Raw genomic sequence first — 16,461 nt, 5'->3', positions numbered from 1 at the left:
ATTTAGGTATCACTGCGAAACCTGTTACTTTAGAAAAGGTAAGAGGATTCCAGCACTTGATACTAGCAGCCAGCTCTCAGAAGCCACCTGGGGCTGCCTGCGGCCGTAAGACCCCTCAATTCCCCCGCACTGACCTGAAGGGACAATCGATGCATAAAGTCTTCATCACATTTGCTGTTGCTCTGTTTACTGTTCCTTTCTTTACATATCTAGAAATTCAACATCTTTGCCTGTTTTGCAAGCTGTCATGACATGAGACGCTAGTAATATGCTATGTTTTGCTTGCTAACATATTTATGACATATTTTAGCTTTTGATTATAAGATTGCATCTTTCTCAGCTACCATCTGTCTCAACTCAGTGGCACTCTGGCATTTACAAAAACAGTAGGGTGTAATATTTCTTATATACTTGAACTCTACTAGAAACATGTTATTTTCAGTCTTAACCAATATGTCACACTTTCACACATGAAGGCTGAAATGTCTTACATCCTTTAAGGTATCTGTCAAAAATAAAGAACGTATCATCACATTCAATTTGGCTGAGATGAGTAATATATTAATGAGAATAAGAATGGGAACAGTTTCTGACTTATAAATAGAACTGGCATTTTACAAGCCTTGTGTACTCGCGCCTCTATTTATCCTTTTGTCAGCACAAATGAGATATTCACACAAAAGCCAGGATTTTCTTTTTTGTATTTGGCAAAATACGCACAATATTCTCAAAGCTGGAGTTTTAAACACAACACGTTTTTTCTTGGAATATCTGGTAACCAGAGATTTTCTGACTTTACTTCTTTCCTCTCCATCCTCCATCTGTGGAGAGTCAAAATGTGACATTCAGCAAACTGGAAATCACACTTTATATCTACCCTGACAGCAATAGGCAAGCAGCTCCAGCCATTTGGACTGTTGTGATGTGCAGCTCTTTAACTGCAGTATTTCAGCAACATTGGTTTCCATGGGATGACTCCAGCAATTCAAGCGATAGGGTAAGATACGAAAATAGCTGGAAAATGGGGTTTTTTTTGGTCCTCTTTCATAGGTGAGCTGGAGTAGTGGGGGATACTGATAAGCAAGGAGAGTTTTTAGCCCCTTCTTTCTTCTCAAAGCTGCAGGCAGGCAGGAGCCAAAAGCTGTGAGGTCTTGTGGCAGCTCCCCTGGGGCCACCGTGCTAGTGAGCATCGTCCGGTAGCGTGCACCACCTCCGACCCTGCCACCCATGTCAAAAGAGAGGGTGAGGGATGTGAGGCTAAAACAGTGCTACTGGCAGAGCTGTGGTGGCTCCCAGTTGTCAGCACTAGACCCAGCTCACTAAGTAATATCACATTGAAATACACCAATAATTACACACAGATGTACGGTGACTCCTCTGGCAACCAACATGTCAAGTGTACAGGTATGAAATTGTTGAGACTGCCAAACAAAACAAACTGACAAACAAAACCAGAAAACAGGGAATATTACCCTCAAGCACACGTCGCTTTGCAGTGGGCCAGCAGATCTGCTTCTACGATTCCATTTAGTTAAATGCCCAGCTCTGAGAAACGTGACCTTCTCCCACTGAGAAGGTCCGCTAAGTACTACAGGAGCAGTAACAATAACACTACTTTCAAAGGAAAAACACAAGACACAAGCACGCTCACACATAATGGTAAACTGAATTTATTTCCTTTTGGAAAACAATTCCAGTAATCTCCAGGTTCAGACCGCAGAGTAAACATTAATAACAGTAACATACAGGTTAGTTCAACTGAGTCAAGAATTTGGCTGTGTGAAATCATTAAGGAAAGTCTTGAACACTCAAAGCTTCAAATGGTATCCAGAAAAAAAATTTCTTTGACAATCTACATAACAACTATTGCATATATGGTAATGCTATCTGTCATATCGCAAGGCTTACAAATATATATATGGGCCTTATTCAACTGTGGGTTCCTGCTCTGTGAGAAAGAGTCTCTTCATATTTTTTGCAAGAATCTTCAGCAATAAAAAATAGTCTTGGATTCATTCGTTTGTATACCAAAAGAGAGATTTCTAGACTGAAGTTTAAATGAAAGGAAGGCCAAACAGAGCTGTAGTGGAACATAGCTATTACCTTCTCCCTCCTCCTTCAAAATGACACTTTTTCTTAAGCTATTTTTTCTCCTCACACAGTATTATTATTATTTGTATCTTTCTTGAATAGGGCCCAAGTCCACTCGTCTTTATAAGACCATTTTAGTATCAGACAACATAATACATGTGCAACACTTTATATACAGGAAGTCTATCCGGTGCTCAAAAGTTCAAACACATGAACATCCAACAGTTTCGATAATACAAGTTTTATGGTACAATACAATGGTTCTGAATAATATACATTAACAATGAAAGTTTCGTGCAAAGAGTAAAACGTGTTCCCTTTTTGTGCCACAAAGAATTCTCTGGAAGAGACGGGCCTTGCACTAACTGCTGTGCTGGGTCATCGTATGATTCTGCAACAAAAAGGAAAGAAACAGCTTAGTCACAGGACAGGCATTTCTGGGCGAAAGAAAGATGCAAGAACAATTCTCCCAACATATATTTTAGCATATGGGGTCTTGCAAAATAATGGACTGGAAAAAGAATATGTTCGACGCCTCCTTGTTCGACCCCTTCTTGCTGCAGCCAGAAGCAGCGTCGTTATCAAAGAGAGGAGTTTTCCGCAGCTGTTTCACACTGATATTCTTTCCATGTCCCGCAAGAAGGGCAACACACTCTCTCCAGGTACATTTGGGCTGACCTGCCCAGCGAAACTGCACACCAGGTCAGCAGTTCTGGCGTCCGCTTACCTAGGGCTGGCTCATGGTTAATGCATAATGCAAATGAGAAGTGCATTTATTTGTCATAGAAGACCTTGCTGCCTACAAACCAAAATTATGCTAACTGGACTGAGCTTCCTAGACTGTGGCACCACTTCAAATGTTTTACTGCATTAAAACCTACATCCCTCTAAAGAGTATACACAGCACATTTTGGTAAGAGTCATTCTGTGCCTAGCAGAGAGCTCAAAGACTGATGAGAAAACAGGAGGGGCTGCCACAGCCAAACCCACAGGTATTTTTCCTCAAGTGAATGCAGTGCCTTATGTGAGGTGACACAGCACAGACTTTTGAGCCTGAAATTCTCCTTTCCTGTACGAGTAATCGCCAAATTCAGCAGCAAATACAACCTTCACCTCCTTTCCTACCTCTGCCCTAATTGAGTCAAACACTTTTAGGGATGAGAGATGCTATTTCAATGCCTGCAGTGGCTCAGATCCTTCATAAGCACGGAGCTAAGAGGAGGATCCAATCTAATATGTATTAAGTCTTCTACAATGTACACTGGATCCACAGATAACTGGAAAAGGTCTGTGAATGCTGCTTGTCAGACAACAGGGCAGCCACTGATTAGTGGCGAATTTTCCCCCTAGTAATCTGGGCCAGATTCGGGCCAGTTACCCAGAGGGCAGGGGTGTCACGTCCCGTAATTTGCTCCCAGCACGTCCAGTGCCTTCACTCTGCTTTATTAAGTTAATCTGTCTTAAAACCCCTTTGGACTAACGCGCTTCAAGATGAACCTGTTCCCAAAAGACAGTCATCATTTTCAATGAAGTGAACATCTACTGAACCATACCCTCCAGAGCCACCCATAAAACGGCACGGGAAAACAGCCTTGGTGAAACAAATGTGAAATACAGCGTGCCTGCAGACCAGCCTGATAGTTCTCCCTCCCTTCCTCCTTCTCTCTCCCTAAACTGCGCACGCACACAAACAATAGTTCATGGGACATTTGGCAAGGAAAGGATCTTACAGTAAGACTGAGGAATTTTTAATGTAGTGCCATTCTCAAGATTAAAGGAAAATGACCCAGTGACACTTAAAGATGCAATTTCCAGATGTGAATACAAAATGATTTAATGCTGATGGCAGGAATTCCAGACTGTCCAAGGCCAGAGAGTGTTAAAAAAATACACTCTACCACTTGATTTCATCTAGCTTCTTATCCTTCCCATAAAATCATTTCAAAATGCTGTAAAGCAGTAACTAGCTGCAGACTAAAACCTGGGCTGGTCATAGGTAATGGGCTCTGACTTTAAACCACAAAAGCAAGGAAATTAAGAGTTAAGCCTGAGAGTCAGCCCTTTTGTCATCCTGTTGTGTCCATTTACTGCAGCACTTACAGCATACCATCACAGGCTTATTGGAGACCCTGCGGTACCTAGAAACAACAGGACAGGTTAAATATGGGGTGGCAGCCTGAATTCTGGTTTTATTTTCCTTCTCTGGTTCTGAATAGGTGAAGTCCTATACCAGTTGTTACACTGCAGAAAGATATTGGGGGGGGGAGGGCGCATCTTTTGTTTCTAATCTACTGTTTTGTTTCTAATCTACTGAGAACAAGCATGTCAGTTGTGCCCATTTTTTGTTTCTTTTCACTAAGTGAAAAATGCGTAATCAGTTTGGGGCTCGATGAACAGTTACATACGAAGCAGTCAAAAGGTGTTTTAGAAGTGTAGCCGTAACTCTGGCTGCAATGACATTTTTGATTAAAAAATAAAAAGGCCCAACTATGAAGGAGACAAAATAAAACAGCGTTAAGGACTGTCTTGCCCTGGCTCTCAGTGTCCCTGACTCCCATGCCCTGGTGCAAAATGAGATTCTCTAGAGATAATGAAGAGATAATAGAAGAAAACAAGTGTTGCAGGAGAAAAACAAGACAGGGCAGGATACAAATGTTAGAAAATGAATGCTTTGAGCAGTTTAGGCCTTAAAAAGGCATCTATACTTATTGTAAACAGTCAAAACAAAACACGGTTTCCAAAGTAATTAAGGCTCCCAAAACGTGACGGAGTAGGGAGAAATACCTATTTGGCTAAGTGGTAAAAAAAATACAAAGTGGAAGCACTTCAGAAGCATTACATTGAGAAGACAAGCGGGCGAAGGATGGGAGGAGAGAGATAAGAAAAGGAGGAAAATTCTGTAATCCCACAGAGAGCCATATTCCACTCACCAAAAGCCATCTATTGGAGACCCCATGTCTAAGTGACTGAAAATTGCAAACATTAATCCCAGTTATGAACTGTTGTTGTTTTTATGAGGGGTGTTGTGTTTAAAAATTTAGGGCAAAAATTCTCCTCCATTATCCACACAGCAGATCTCGACTCTGACAGTCTCTTTGCCTTGTGTGCGGCGAGCTCCCCGCCTCCCCGGCAGTGGGAGTTTGGGCAGGCGGGGAAGGCAGAATTTGGAGCTCCTGCCGGCAGGGACACGGCAGGGACACGGCAGGGACACGGGAGTGCGGTACACCCAGGGAGAGTACAATATTACAGTCGAGATCCCCTGTGTGGCTCGGAGAGCACGCTGCCCTTCACTAGACACACTACACAAGCCTGAAACACGCCTCCTCCAGAAACTTCAAACTAGTTTGTCTGAGTTCGGAGCAATTAGTGCATTCACTTGCCAAAGAGAAGTCGTTGAACTAAGTACAGGAGATATCATATGCTCCCCTTCTTTGCCTCCCCCAAATTTGATTGCACATAAACCCATCTGTTCAATTACGAGGTAGTCTCCCTGTGAAGGAAAAATTCCAATTTCCTACTTACCCATGGAAAGGGAAAAATATTTTTTCTTAACATAATCTTTCCTGGACTTCGGCAATAGCTATGCTAACATTTCCAAGAGCTGTGATTTCATGAGGAGAAACTAGTTCGCAAACACAAACGCAAGCTTTGCATGCACAAAATGGAGGAACAGGGAGGCAGGAGGTCTGGGTGTCACTGCAGTTACCACTGCATTAGACACTAACCAAGCCAGGAAAACTGTCCTACATCCCCAATTTCTCTGTCTTGGTATTATCTGGAAAGAAGCTGTATTACCTGGGAAAAGCGGAATTCAACATATTTCACAAGCAAAATAAACCCTTAAAATACATTTGCTGTGTTCCTAGAGATAATTATTTTGTTAGCAGACCCCAGAATCCCAACTGTTATGTGAACTGCTATAAAATTATATGCCACCACTTTTTTAGATGAAAATGCTTTGAGATATCCCTGTTTTTAGTACTAAGGAGTTAAAAACATGCACAGGTTTCACTGTAATACTGGGTGGAAGAATCTCCTCTGCAAAAAAAATATAGAAAGGTTTCTTTGCAGAAATGCTTGAGACAAAAGAGGCAATAAGACTTTTTGGTTTTTGCTGTATGTCTTTGTGTTTCAGATAGAACATGAGAAGTATTAGCTAGAAAAAAGTTCCTGCCCAAGGAATCAAAATTAACAAAGAAAAAAAATATATGCAGATAGCCACAGACTCACTAGCCCATTAGAATCTTTAATGTGAACTGTGGTTGCATTCAGTTTAAATGGGACTTCTTTTTTTTATGACTAGATGAAACAAGATATGGTTGTACCTGACAAACAGTGCAAACAGGGTACACGTGAAGAAATACAAAGATGAAATGTAGACACATTATTTCAACAGATGGTAACAGTACAGAGCAGCATGTTATTTTTTCCTTAGTTCAAGAACACAAACATAAGTAATCAATCATCACTGATTAAGTAATTATGGTACCCTACATGTTATCACTTATCTGGAATCCTTTATCTGTGTACATTATGGATCATCTTGTATTTTTCTGCATTTAAAAAAAAATGCACCCCACTGCGCTGCAATACAGTTCCAGGTTGTAAAACAGAACTCTAGATTACTATCAACCTTTAAACACTTCTTTTTTTTTTTTTTTTTTTTTTTTTTTTTAACAAAAGCAATTGGTTTCCAACAGGCTGGATAATAAGTCTTTTGACCTGCATTCTTCTCTGACCCATTAAGGTCACCCCTGTGCTCGGGCATATAGCTGACTTAGGAAATGCCTGCAAGTCCTGCATTTCATCTCCTGCCCACTCAAAATAAAGCTTTCTTTAAATGTGTCTGTACGGGTCCCTGAAGACCAGGGAGGCATCCCTGTAGTGGGCAATGGAGGGACAGAAGCTTCTGCCTTTATTAATGAATGCAGACCATTATGAGTCTGGCTGGCTCCTGCACTGTTCCCAGAAGCATATACTGTACGTGACTTAAAATGCTAGAATATTGACACAAAGCGAGCTGGGCACCCCTAAGGAAAATTACTCCTTGGATATAATGTAGGCTCGTAACAGCTATTAGAGTACAAAATAAAACCCTCCGGGATCAAACTGACATATACCGCATTCTACCTACTCCTCAAACATTAGAAGAATTTCTTTGTGAAGGCATTCTCAAGGACAGCATTAAACTGACTTTTGTAGCAATCTGCAACAGCTTTTTGGCTTACAGCTTTTAGTACTAAATCTCTAGTTTGAATCAATATAAGTACTATATCTTCCACATTAATCAATACATTTGGTTCAATACATGTTCTATTAAATTATACTTTCTAATCAAGATTTTCTGCTTCTCTTTCCTTCTTTTTATTCCAACTTCTTACCCTGTACCACACTTTTCAACCTGTCTGCAGCTAACAAGAGGATGTTGGATTTTCCAGAAACGAAGGGGCAGAAAGAAAAGGCTGGTGGAAAAGGCAAGACTAGCAAAACCTTAAGTGCGGTGGTAACGATGAACCAAAAATGCAGTTTCACAGTGTCAACATGGTTTCCAGAACTTCAGTCTGATGCTTCGTTACTTAGCTGGTTGTCACGATGTAAGACCTCTCACACAGAAAGCTCTGCATTGGGAACTGCTGAGATACTACATCATGTGGAAAGAAGCGGGCGGCGGGGAGGGGGGGCCAGAGGAGGGAAGAGGTATTAAGCCATAACACCAAAAACAAATGAATGAAACTTACTCAGACATATCTATAAGAAAAATCTCAGTAAATGTTGATTTTTATACCCTTTCTTCTATCTTGTGCTGCGTCAGTACTGCAGCACAGAGTTTCTTGTCAAAGCCCCATTATACTGTGGCGGGTTCTTTCCTGGTAAACTGTAATATGATTATACCCAAGACTAAATTGATGAGATATACTTAGATTTGTGAGATACTAAGATTAAATGCATACTATAAATTAAGATGTAAAAAGATATTATTTAGTCCCAGGTCTTTGGGGATATTTGAAACATTTGGATAGAAGATGTCTCCAGCAATCTGAGTGATGTACACAGTTACAGTAAATGACTTTTCCACACCTGTGTTAGGTTTGGTGGAATGTGGTTATTCTTCATAAGCAGAGAATATGAAATGTAATGTCAAAATGATAAACACGTATATCGCAGTCATTTGCCACTGTCTTACAGATGAGAAACACTGCACTGATGCCCCTCCTTTACAGGCAGTTTCTCTTTTTTTTGTCTCCATACAATCACTGTGAACTTGTAGAGAAACTGTTGTATTTTCTTTTGACATTTAACATCATCTTACTCAGCTCACAATAACATCTTATAATACTTTCTAGATGACACTGTGTCACCATTAAAGAAAAAGGTGAAATAGCATAATAAAAGAGAAGAACAAGAATTCATAGAATTTAAAGACAGAAAAGACCCATTAGGGCGTTTTCTCCACCCATCTTGCCAGCGTTGGATTATTGCCTATAGTGTAATTTCAAGTATTTTGCCCAGTCCAATTTTAATTAGAGCTTCCAATGCTCCTCTTGGGAGACTATTTCACAGCTTCACAGACCTCAGGGTTAGGATTTTTTTTTTCCTGATGTTCATCCCTGGAGAGGAGGAGGCTCAGCCAGCCCCAAATCACACATGAAACCAAATCCGCATAGTCAGGAGCTGGTTTCAGTAGAATATCTGTGACATTTCAAAGCATCTGCAAGCAGTAAACTTACTTTCAATGCCCCAAAACATTAAGGGCCCAGCTCCACTGCTGCTGCAAGCAATTGAGAAGATTCTGTTCCATGGACTTCTCAGGCTCAGTTGCTATACAAGTAAAAATGTCATGTAGGTGGGATTTGTGTAACCACTTCCACAGTCCACCACCACCAAATGATTTAACTGAAGGTTAGGGACATATCCAGGTCCATTCTATGCTATAATCCTTAATTGTACTGACAGAGCATCTATGAACACTCAGATCGTAAACATTTCCATATTTTTCACATAGGTGAAATACAAAGAGCAGATTCGGTTGAAGGTCATCAAAAGATGATGCGACCATAGATTATTTTCCCTCCCAGGTCCCTCCCTTCCTTTCATAAAATACAAGCTACCAGAAATTAACTGTTATATCTGAAATCATGGAACTAACAAATGTTTCTGATGTGTTTCATCCCAGGAATCACAATGCTTCTGACACAAAAATTAATATATACTCAGATTTCAGTGGTCATAATTATCCTTAGTGAATGAGAGAGCGGGAAAGGAGATAATATCTGATAGTTTTTCATAGGTGAAAAGTAGGAAGCCAAATGGAAAGTTTGGAGTTCTGGAGCAAACAGAAGAAAATCCAGGCAAGGTGTCCCTGCTACCAGCATCTTCAGTACTGCAGTGACTTTTTAAATGCACTAAAGTAGGTATGGAGTTTCACCCAAGCCAAGGTTGATCACCAGCACAGACCTAACAAAATACAATCTCTGAAACTTGAGATTCCCAAGGAAATAAGCATTTGATCTGAACTAAACCAGAGCTATTTCCACAACAAAGAAGAGGCAAAATCCCAAGAGAATCTGCATTCCCATAAATACCACTTATGTGTGGTGAGTTGATGTTTACCAGCCTTTGAGAACCAGGTCTGTTCTCAGACACGATGGCCAATTAAATGGTCATCTTAGGTCATGACTGACCACTGTTGACAATGATAATTTAGGAAAGTCTATGCTGAATTACAGTTATTCATATAAATTAGTTCACCTAAGCTATGTGATTTGATATTATATTAATGTCTCTGAAATTGCATGACTGCTAATCAGATCGTACTCTTAATTTTATTTATGTAACCAGTATTCTGGTTCTTCTACTCAAGTATTTCCAGCTGGGCCAGAGAAAACCAAACCATAAAAAGATCTTTGACTGGATAGCATGTTCTCAGGGATGCAAACTGAAAATAAAAACCAAAACACCCACCCCCCCCCGCCCCGATACCTATTTTTTCTTCAGCAATTTAGAGTCAGTAAAATGTCAATGATTCCTTTTTGGGTTCATTTTCGTATGTGAGTACATATATCACAGATGTGCTGTATGGAAAAGAATGGCATATATTCTTAGGTACAGCAAATAAGACCTTCATCATTGTCACCAGAAGAGAACAGACACAAACACAGGTGTCTGTTCACCATCCTTGCACCCTCCTCATTATGAGCGTTGGCAGGGGCTCCTGGTTAAGCCTCTGACATAAATCACAGTAGCTCCAAGGCTGTTTTAACCTATGGTGCCAGGTAATAGCCTTCCACAAGCCACCCTTGGCCTGTTTGATGATTATTGAAATGCAATGGAACTTAAAACAACCTCTTCCATTCCAGGCAAGGTGCGTCTGGATGCACAGGCAAGGTGCAGGTGTTAGCCCCATAAAGGATAAGATGATGGTGATGTGGAGAGAGGGCAATGGTTAGAACACGCTCACAGCAATTCATTGAAACTGGGAAACCTTCTTGTTCTATTATGCTGCAAAGGAGCTGTACTGCTAGTCAGCATCCAGACCTCAGTCTTGTTTGTAGAAAAACAAGGCTTTTGTGATACTGCAAATGTTTGAAATTAATACACGAGTATCCTTCCCCAATAAGAAAATTGTTCACTAAGTGGGCATAAAAGCTTAAATAAAAAAGGCAAAAAGAGGCACTTCTGAGAAATATATCAAAAGTCTTATTACTTTAGAATATGATTATGATTACCCTGGTATAAATTAAGAGAAACTCCTCTGAAATCAAGGGATTTTCAAGACAGGGACAAGTAAGAACAGAGCCAGGCCTGTAGAGTTAAAAACAAAGTGAATATTGCTCACGTACTGATTGATTCTTGCACACCCTCTGCAGAGGCCCCAGCCAGAAGTCTCTTCATTGTGTCAGACACAGCCAGGCAGAGAGCAAGCAGAACCCAAAGCTGAACAAATGCAGGTTTATCTGCAGCTATTGTACAACAGAGTAACAAGGGGCACTAAGCTTTGATAGGCAATACTGCCTAATAAGATATTCAGGGATTAAGTCAGTGTTTTACAGACACAGGTGTTCATGGGCTAGTTGTTGCTCTGCTTTAATTTTTTTTTTCTTTGTTATGTTTAATTTATCATGCTGGTGCCTTCTCAACTACAACATCTGTAAACAAGTTTAAGTTTGACCTCCCTCCCACTTTACATCCACAAGCAGCACTCCTACTTCGTGCTCTAATTTTAGATACCTTAAAGACAAATAAATCTGTGGGGGAGAGAGGTAAAAAACCCAAACAACAAAACCAAAACCCCTTGCCTGACAATATGTGTTCATCTTACGTGAATACAAATTTGCCTAGCTGGGAGCAAGGAACTGGCTCCTGGAACTGGAGCTACGCTATATACAAATTCCTTTATAGGTCAAACCCAATTAAACAAACTACTACTAAATATTTAACAGCTCAGTGCAGTAATTAGTGACAAATAATGGAAGCTTAAATTGATAATTGCACAGAAATGTCCTGTTGGAAACATTACGTGTTTCTCACTCCTCCTGTTTCTGTCATACTCGCTGAATCCTGATAGGTCTTTTCAGGGATTAAACTGACAAATGAATCTGGATTTTACACACATCTATTTGGTCAGCGATAAAGCTTCCTACGAGTTGTGAGAGGGGGGGTCTTCCAAGTGGTTCTCCTTCTCAAATTTCCCTTTTTTACTTTTAAAGCCTGGATCATGAATTGATTTCAAATCTTAAACCAACTGGCAGGTCCAGAATTTAAGGATTCAAAAGGTCACCCAATTAAAATGGTGAAGCACACAGAGATGTGATTTATATGCAAAGGGCAACCTTTAAAACAATGATCCTTTCCAGTTTTCCACAGGTGCATGTACAAGAATTCCTTTGAACAAAATTGCAAGTGAAATTACAAGTTTCTTGATACAGCCTGAAAGAAAAGCGCTGTAACTTGTCTGCACTCTTATTATACAGACACACACATCCCACACTTGTATCGATTACTGAGTTCACCTCCCTACCTCGTGACATAACGCTGGGCATTGTGCTTACCAGGTGACAAAGGGATAGCCTTGGAATCTGGATTCCCCGCACACTGCCAGCCGGTGCGTGGGGCCTTGTACAACAGCACTCGGCACACTGGAGGTTATGGATCAGCCTGAGATTAACTCAAATCGACTTAACGCTGTTTTTTCTCAGCTAAAAGCAAACCCTGAACTAGTCCAGTTTTAAAATCATCAAACCTGGCTTTTGCACATGGAAATGCAGCTAGTAAGCACACATACACCCAATTAAGAGAACATATAACTGGACTGGCATGTATTTTGGATCTGGAATCAGGAACACAAGTGAAAATATGTCCCCTCATCACTGGAGTCAATTTAAAAATGTGTAAGAAAGAAAAGAAAAAACTATGGAGTTCTGCTAGCTCTCTTCCTCTTCTGAATGCTTACAGCCAGCCTCAAACTCTGTTGTACATTGGTGCATCTTTTCCCTTCAAGACAGTTTGCAAGGAAAGCCAGATTGAGCAGATTTGATGGTAATGGCCAAAGATTTCTGAGCCGATAAGCAGAGGCCCCCATGGCTTTTGCTCTCTGACTTCCTTCACAACTGCTTACTGTGCCAGACCATCTTGGGCATCTTACAGTCCTCATTCTTACAGCTCTTCAAACAAGGAATAGTGGGAACTGGGACACGGCTTATGTGGCAGGCTTGGACTGTGTGTGAATTACAAATCTACTTGTTGGAAAAGAAAATAAGGACAATTTTTACCTCTTCATAGCTGGTAACTACTTAGGCAGTTAAGAACCCTATGCTGAAATGTTATGTTCTTAGAGCAACCTTATGCGAACTACCTCCTTTTCAGTCCAAGAAACTCTAGGTTGTCAGGTGACTTTTAGAGACGAGAATGCTACTGTGCCCTTTAAAACAAAGTCACTACTTCTCTAAATTTTGTAAGGACACACACTGTAAATCAATAAATCTGGAGCATTTACTGACATGTGGTACCAGGACAATAAAATTTTGTTTGTCATTGTGGTTGTTGGTTGTAAAATGCAGAAATCTGACTTCTCTATTGTCTTCTGTTTTGTTGCTATTTGCATTTGTATACAAGAAGTGTGAAATGTGACCACAGCTAAATGGGAGGAATTTTACTCTCACTTTCACCTGTTTACAGAAGCTATAAAAGGGGGAAGACAGTGAAGTCCAGCTCCTACATTGTAATACATCTTCCCCCCAAGGAAGAAGCACTACACAAAGGAGCATCCTTTTACACCTTTTCCTTTCCTCCCCATGAGGGAAGAAGTATCCTCCTACCAAATGTCATTCTTTGAGGTTGGTCATTCTGGTTCCTGTCACACAGCTGGCCGGTGACGCACTGCAAGTCAGACATGTCCTTAGGTCCTGTCTTGACCTTGCACTGAGAGTCAAAGAAATACACCCCCCCCCCCCCCCCCGCCCACCTCTGGGTTTGGCTTGTGATGCCGTGGTACTCCTGTCTCCTGGGCTATCTCCTGCTAGGGAAACCAGCCTCATGCAGCTGCAGCTTTCATCCCCAGTTGCCCGTTAGGACTGGTTTTTCAGTGCAGCAATCTTCCGATTGAGTGCAAACAATTGCATTTAGGAGGAATATAACTGGACACAACACTTACACTCATTTTCTGTCTATGTTTAGTACCAAGGTGTCTGAAATACGTAAGTTTAATTCCTTTACAAAAAGATGTGCTGTAGCTATGGTGAGGCTAATCTATAACCCTTGCAGTCTTATATAATTTGCTACTCCAAGTTAATTTTAATTCATTACAATAAACCCCACCTAATTAAAATAACTCTTTAAAGTGAAGTATTAGCTTGATCTCAGAAAAGAAAAGCAGAATCTTTGCTATCGGAGGGCGATTCATCACACCACAGTGCACACTTATATAAATTCAAAGGTAAGCTACAAACAAGTACCCCCAGCAATAGTGCCATGCATAAAGGGGCAGGCAACAGGAGGGCTGCTTTCTAATCAGCCCTCAAAGGAACCTGCCACACAGAAGTGGCACTTATTCTAATTTAAAGCTCTCACAGTTACTTTACCTTGTCAAAATTTATAAACTAATAACTTTACTAAACAGACTGGCACTCCAAACAGAAAAACAAAACCAACACAACGATTCAGGCCTGCAGAGAGAGCAGCTTTCCCAGAAAGGTACTGTCTTTAACAATGAGGTAAAACATTTGTTTGGGGGCTACTCTTACAGTCCTTGATGTTCAGTAACAGTTCTGCACCATACCATTGGCATCAGCAAGATCTGTAATGTCACTTCACTGTGGTCTACAGTATATTGTCCCCACAAACCTTTTCAGCACCTTAAGGGATTTTACACACCTGTGTATTTGTGGTGTTCTGGTCAGCTCAACCAAAGAAATATTTCTGGATTTGAAAAAGCCTGCTCTGGGGCTATGGCTTTCCCTTAAAATGTCATTAAATTGTCAGGGTAATCTGCTTGCAAAATGCCAGTTTAAAAACATATTTAATATTTGCTATTAAAGTTCACATTCTTTCTCATTTCTATGATTTTTGCTTCTCAGTAACTGTTAAAAATTACAAAAATTACACTGTTCTCCATTTACATACACAAAGAAGAAAAAAGAAAACCAGAAAGCAATAATAAGGGCTAAGCAGAAAATCTCTGCAGCACAATATTGGAATTTTTTTTTGTTATATCCTAAAACACACCACTTTGTAGAAAGTTTCTTTTCAAATCAAAGCAATACTACAGTAAAACAACTGCAGGCAAAATTTCTAAGACACAATGCAGTTTGTGTCAAGACGCTCATCACTTCAGGCTGACCTGTCAAACTATCTTGGGGAACACAGTAAAAAAAGGCAAATCTGCAAGTTGATAAGAAACTTCTGAACGATAAGAAGTATGCGGTGTTCACAAACCGCAGAACCCTGTGCAGTGTTAACCGAGCTGTACTGATGCTCACAGCAGATGTCTGTCCCTTCCTACTGCTCACAGGCACACCTGCTCGGGCTGTGCTCCTAGGACCACTGAGAGGGAGCCAACATTTTGAAGCTCTAACAGAAGAAAACAAATAAAAAATCTGTGCTCAGATGAGTGATGTGGAATAGAGATCAGAATTTAGTACTATACACAGATATCTGCTATCAGCAATAGAGCTATGTTGTAAATTCGATACAGATGAAGTCAGCAAGATGATATGTTTAAACCTTGATAGGCAATTTCTGGGACCTACATTCTCAGGAGATGATAGTCAGCACCTTGCAAAATCTGCCCCCTGCACCCAACCCACTTCCTTAGGGGACCCAGCATGGTCTCAAGGTGCCTCTTTTTCGCCATCAAGAATTAACATTTTGGACACCAAACTTTTCCAGAAACTAACACAGTTGTCAAGGCAGTCTACAGAATTCACCAGAGAATCATTTCTAAGGGTTTCTGAAATCACCACTTTTCATAGATATATTTCTCTATTAATTTCTGCACGACAGTCCAACATCTGCAGAGACTTATCATTCTCTGCTAAACTGTGTACATTTTCAGATCAATTCCTATACAACCACTGTATATTTTTGTAAATTCATGTGGCCTAAACATTCAAACGTTGGGCCACCATAGCCCTCAGTGCACATTAGAGCATTCATAAGGCTGCCTGAACTTATACCAGCTCATAATAGCCCCCACGGGATTGTTACATCAATTAAAAATCCCTGGAATTCATCGGAGTCTGAGACACGCCTGTAAGGACCAGAAGGGAGTGAAACAGAACCAGCTAGCAAAATAAACAGGAATTGCTGTGTACTGAGGGAATCCTTGGCTGTCTGACTAAGGTACCTTTTATACTGGCAGGGGATGCAAATTGGGGCCCGAGGATCTGCACTTTCATTTTCAAAGCACTTTGCAAACATCAACCACTTCACCTTCACACCATTGCTGCAAGGGAAGTAAATATGTACAGTTCCAGCATCCTCTGTTTTCTGGAGGTGCAAAGAAGCACAGGACATTTTTACAGGCACAGTCTGTGTTCACACACAAAAGGGAGCTTTTGACAACCTCTTCCTTCGTGGGCAAATGATTTTCCCAAAGCCACGGAGGGAACTGGTGGCAGAACAGGGATTAGCGGAGAGATCCTGCTATCCAGCCTGGTGCTAAGTCCAGCCTGCCTCCCCTGCAACACACCGAAGCAACTTGCTGAATTCCAGCCGTACGCAGCTTTGCTATAGAGGACAGATTACGGCGTGTCATCCTCTATAATCTCTCCTGTAAGAGGGACTCTACATGCTTCCCGGGACCCCCCCCTTCCTTTGCTTTCCCCCACAAATGGTGGCAAGGTTAGAGACAAGTTGTTTTCTCAAGGCTGAGAT

At 40.9% G+C, this 16,461-nt stretch overlaps 1 protein-coding gene across 11 annotated transcripts in view; it reads right to left on the bottom strand.

Annotated features, from left to right (window-relative positions):
- Positions 1-1,654: 1,654 nt before the first annotated feature.
- ZNF521 (zinc finger protein 521) overlaps positions 1,655-16,461 on the bottom strand; it is a 235,061-nt gene continuing 220,254 nt past the window's right edge. For all 11 annotated transcript variants that reach the window (XM_075744221.1, XM_075744214.1, XM_075744215.1 and 8 more), the window contains one exon: positions 1,655-2,482. In XM_075744221.1, coding sequence (XP_075600336.1) covers positions 2,453-2,482 — 30 coding nt within the window. In that variant the 3' untranslated portion in view covers positions 1,655-2,452. The remainder of the gene's footprint in view (positions 2,483-16,461) is intronic.

This window comes from Balearica regulorum, chromosome 2 (assembly GCF_011004875.1).
Source record: "Balearica regulorum gibbericeps isolate bBalReg1 chromosome 2, bBalReg1.pri, whole genome shotgun sequence".
Classification (NCBI taxonomy): domain Eukaryota; kingdom Metazoa; phylum Chordata; class Aves; order Gruiformes; family Gruidae; genus Balearica; species Balearica regulorum.
Note: the sequence above shows the minus strand (reverse complement) of the source record. Positions and strands in the feature narration are given on the sequence as shown.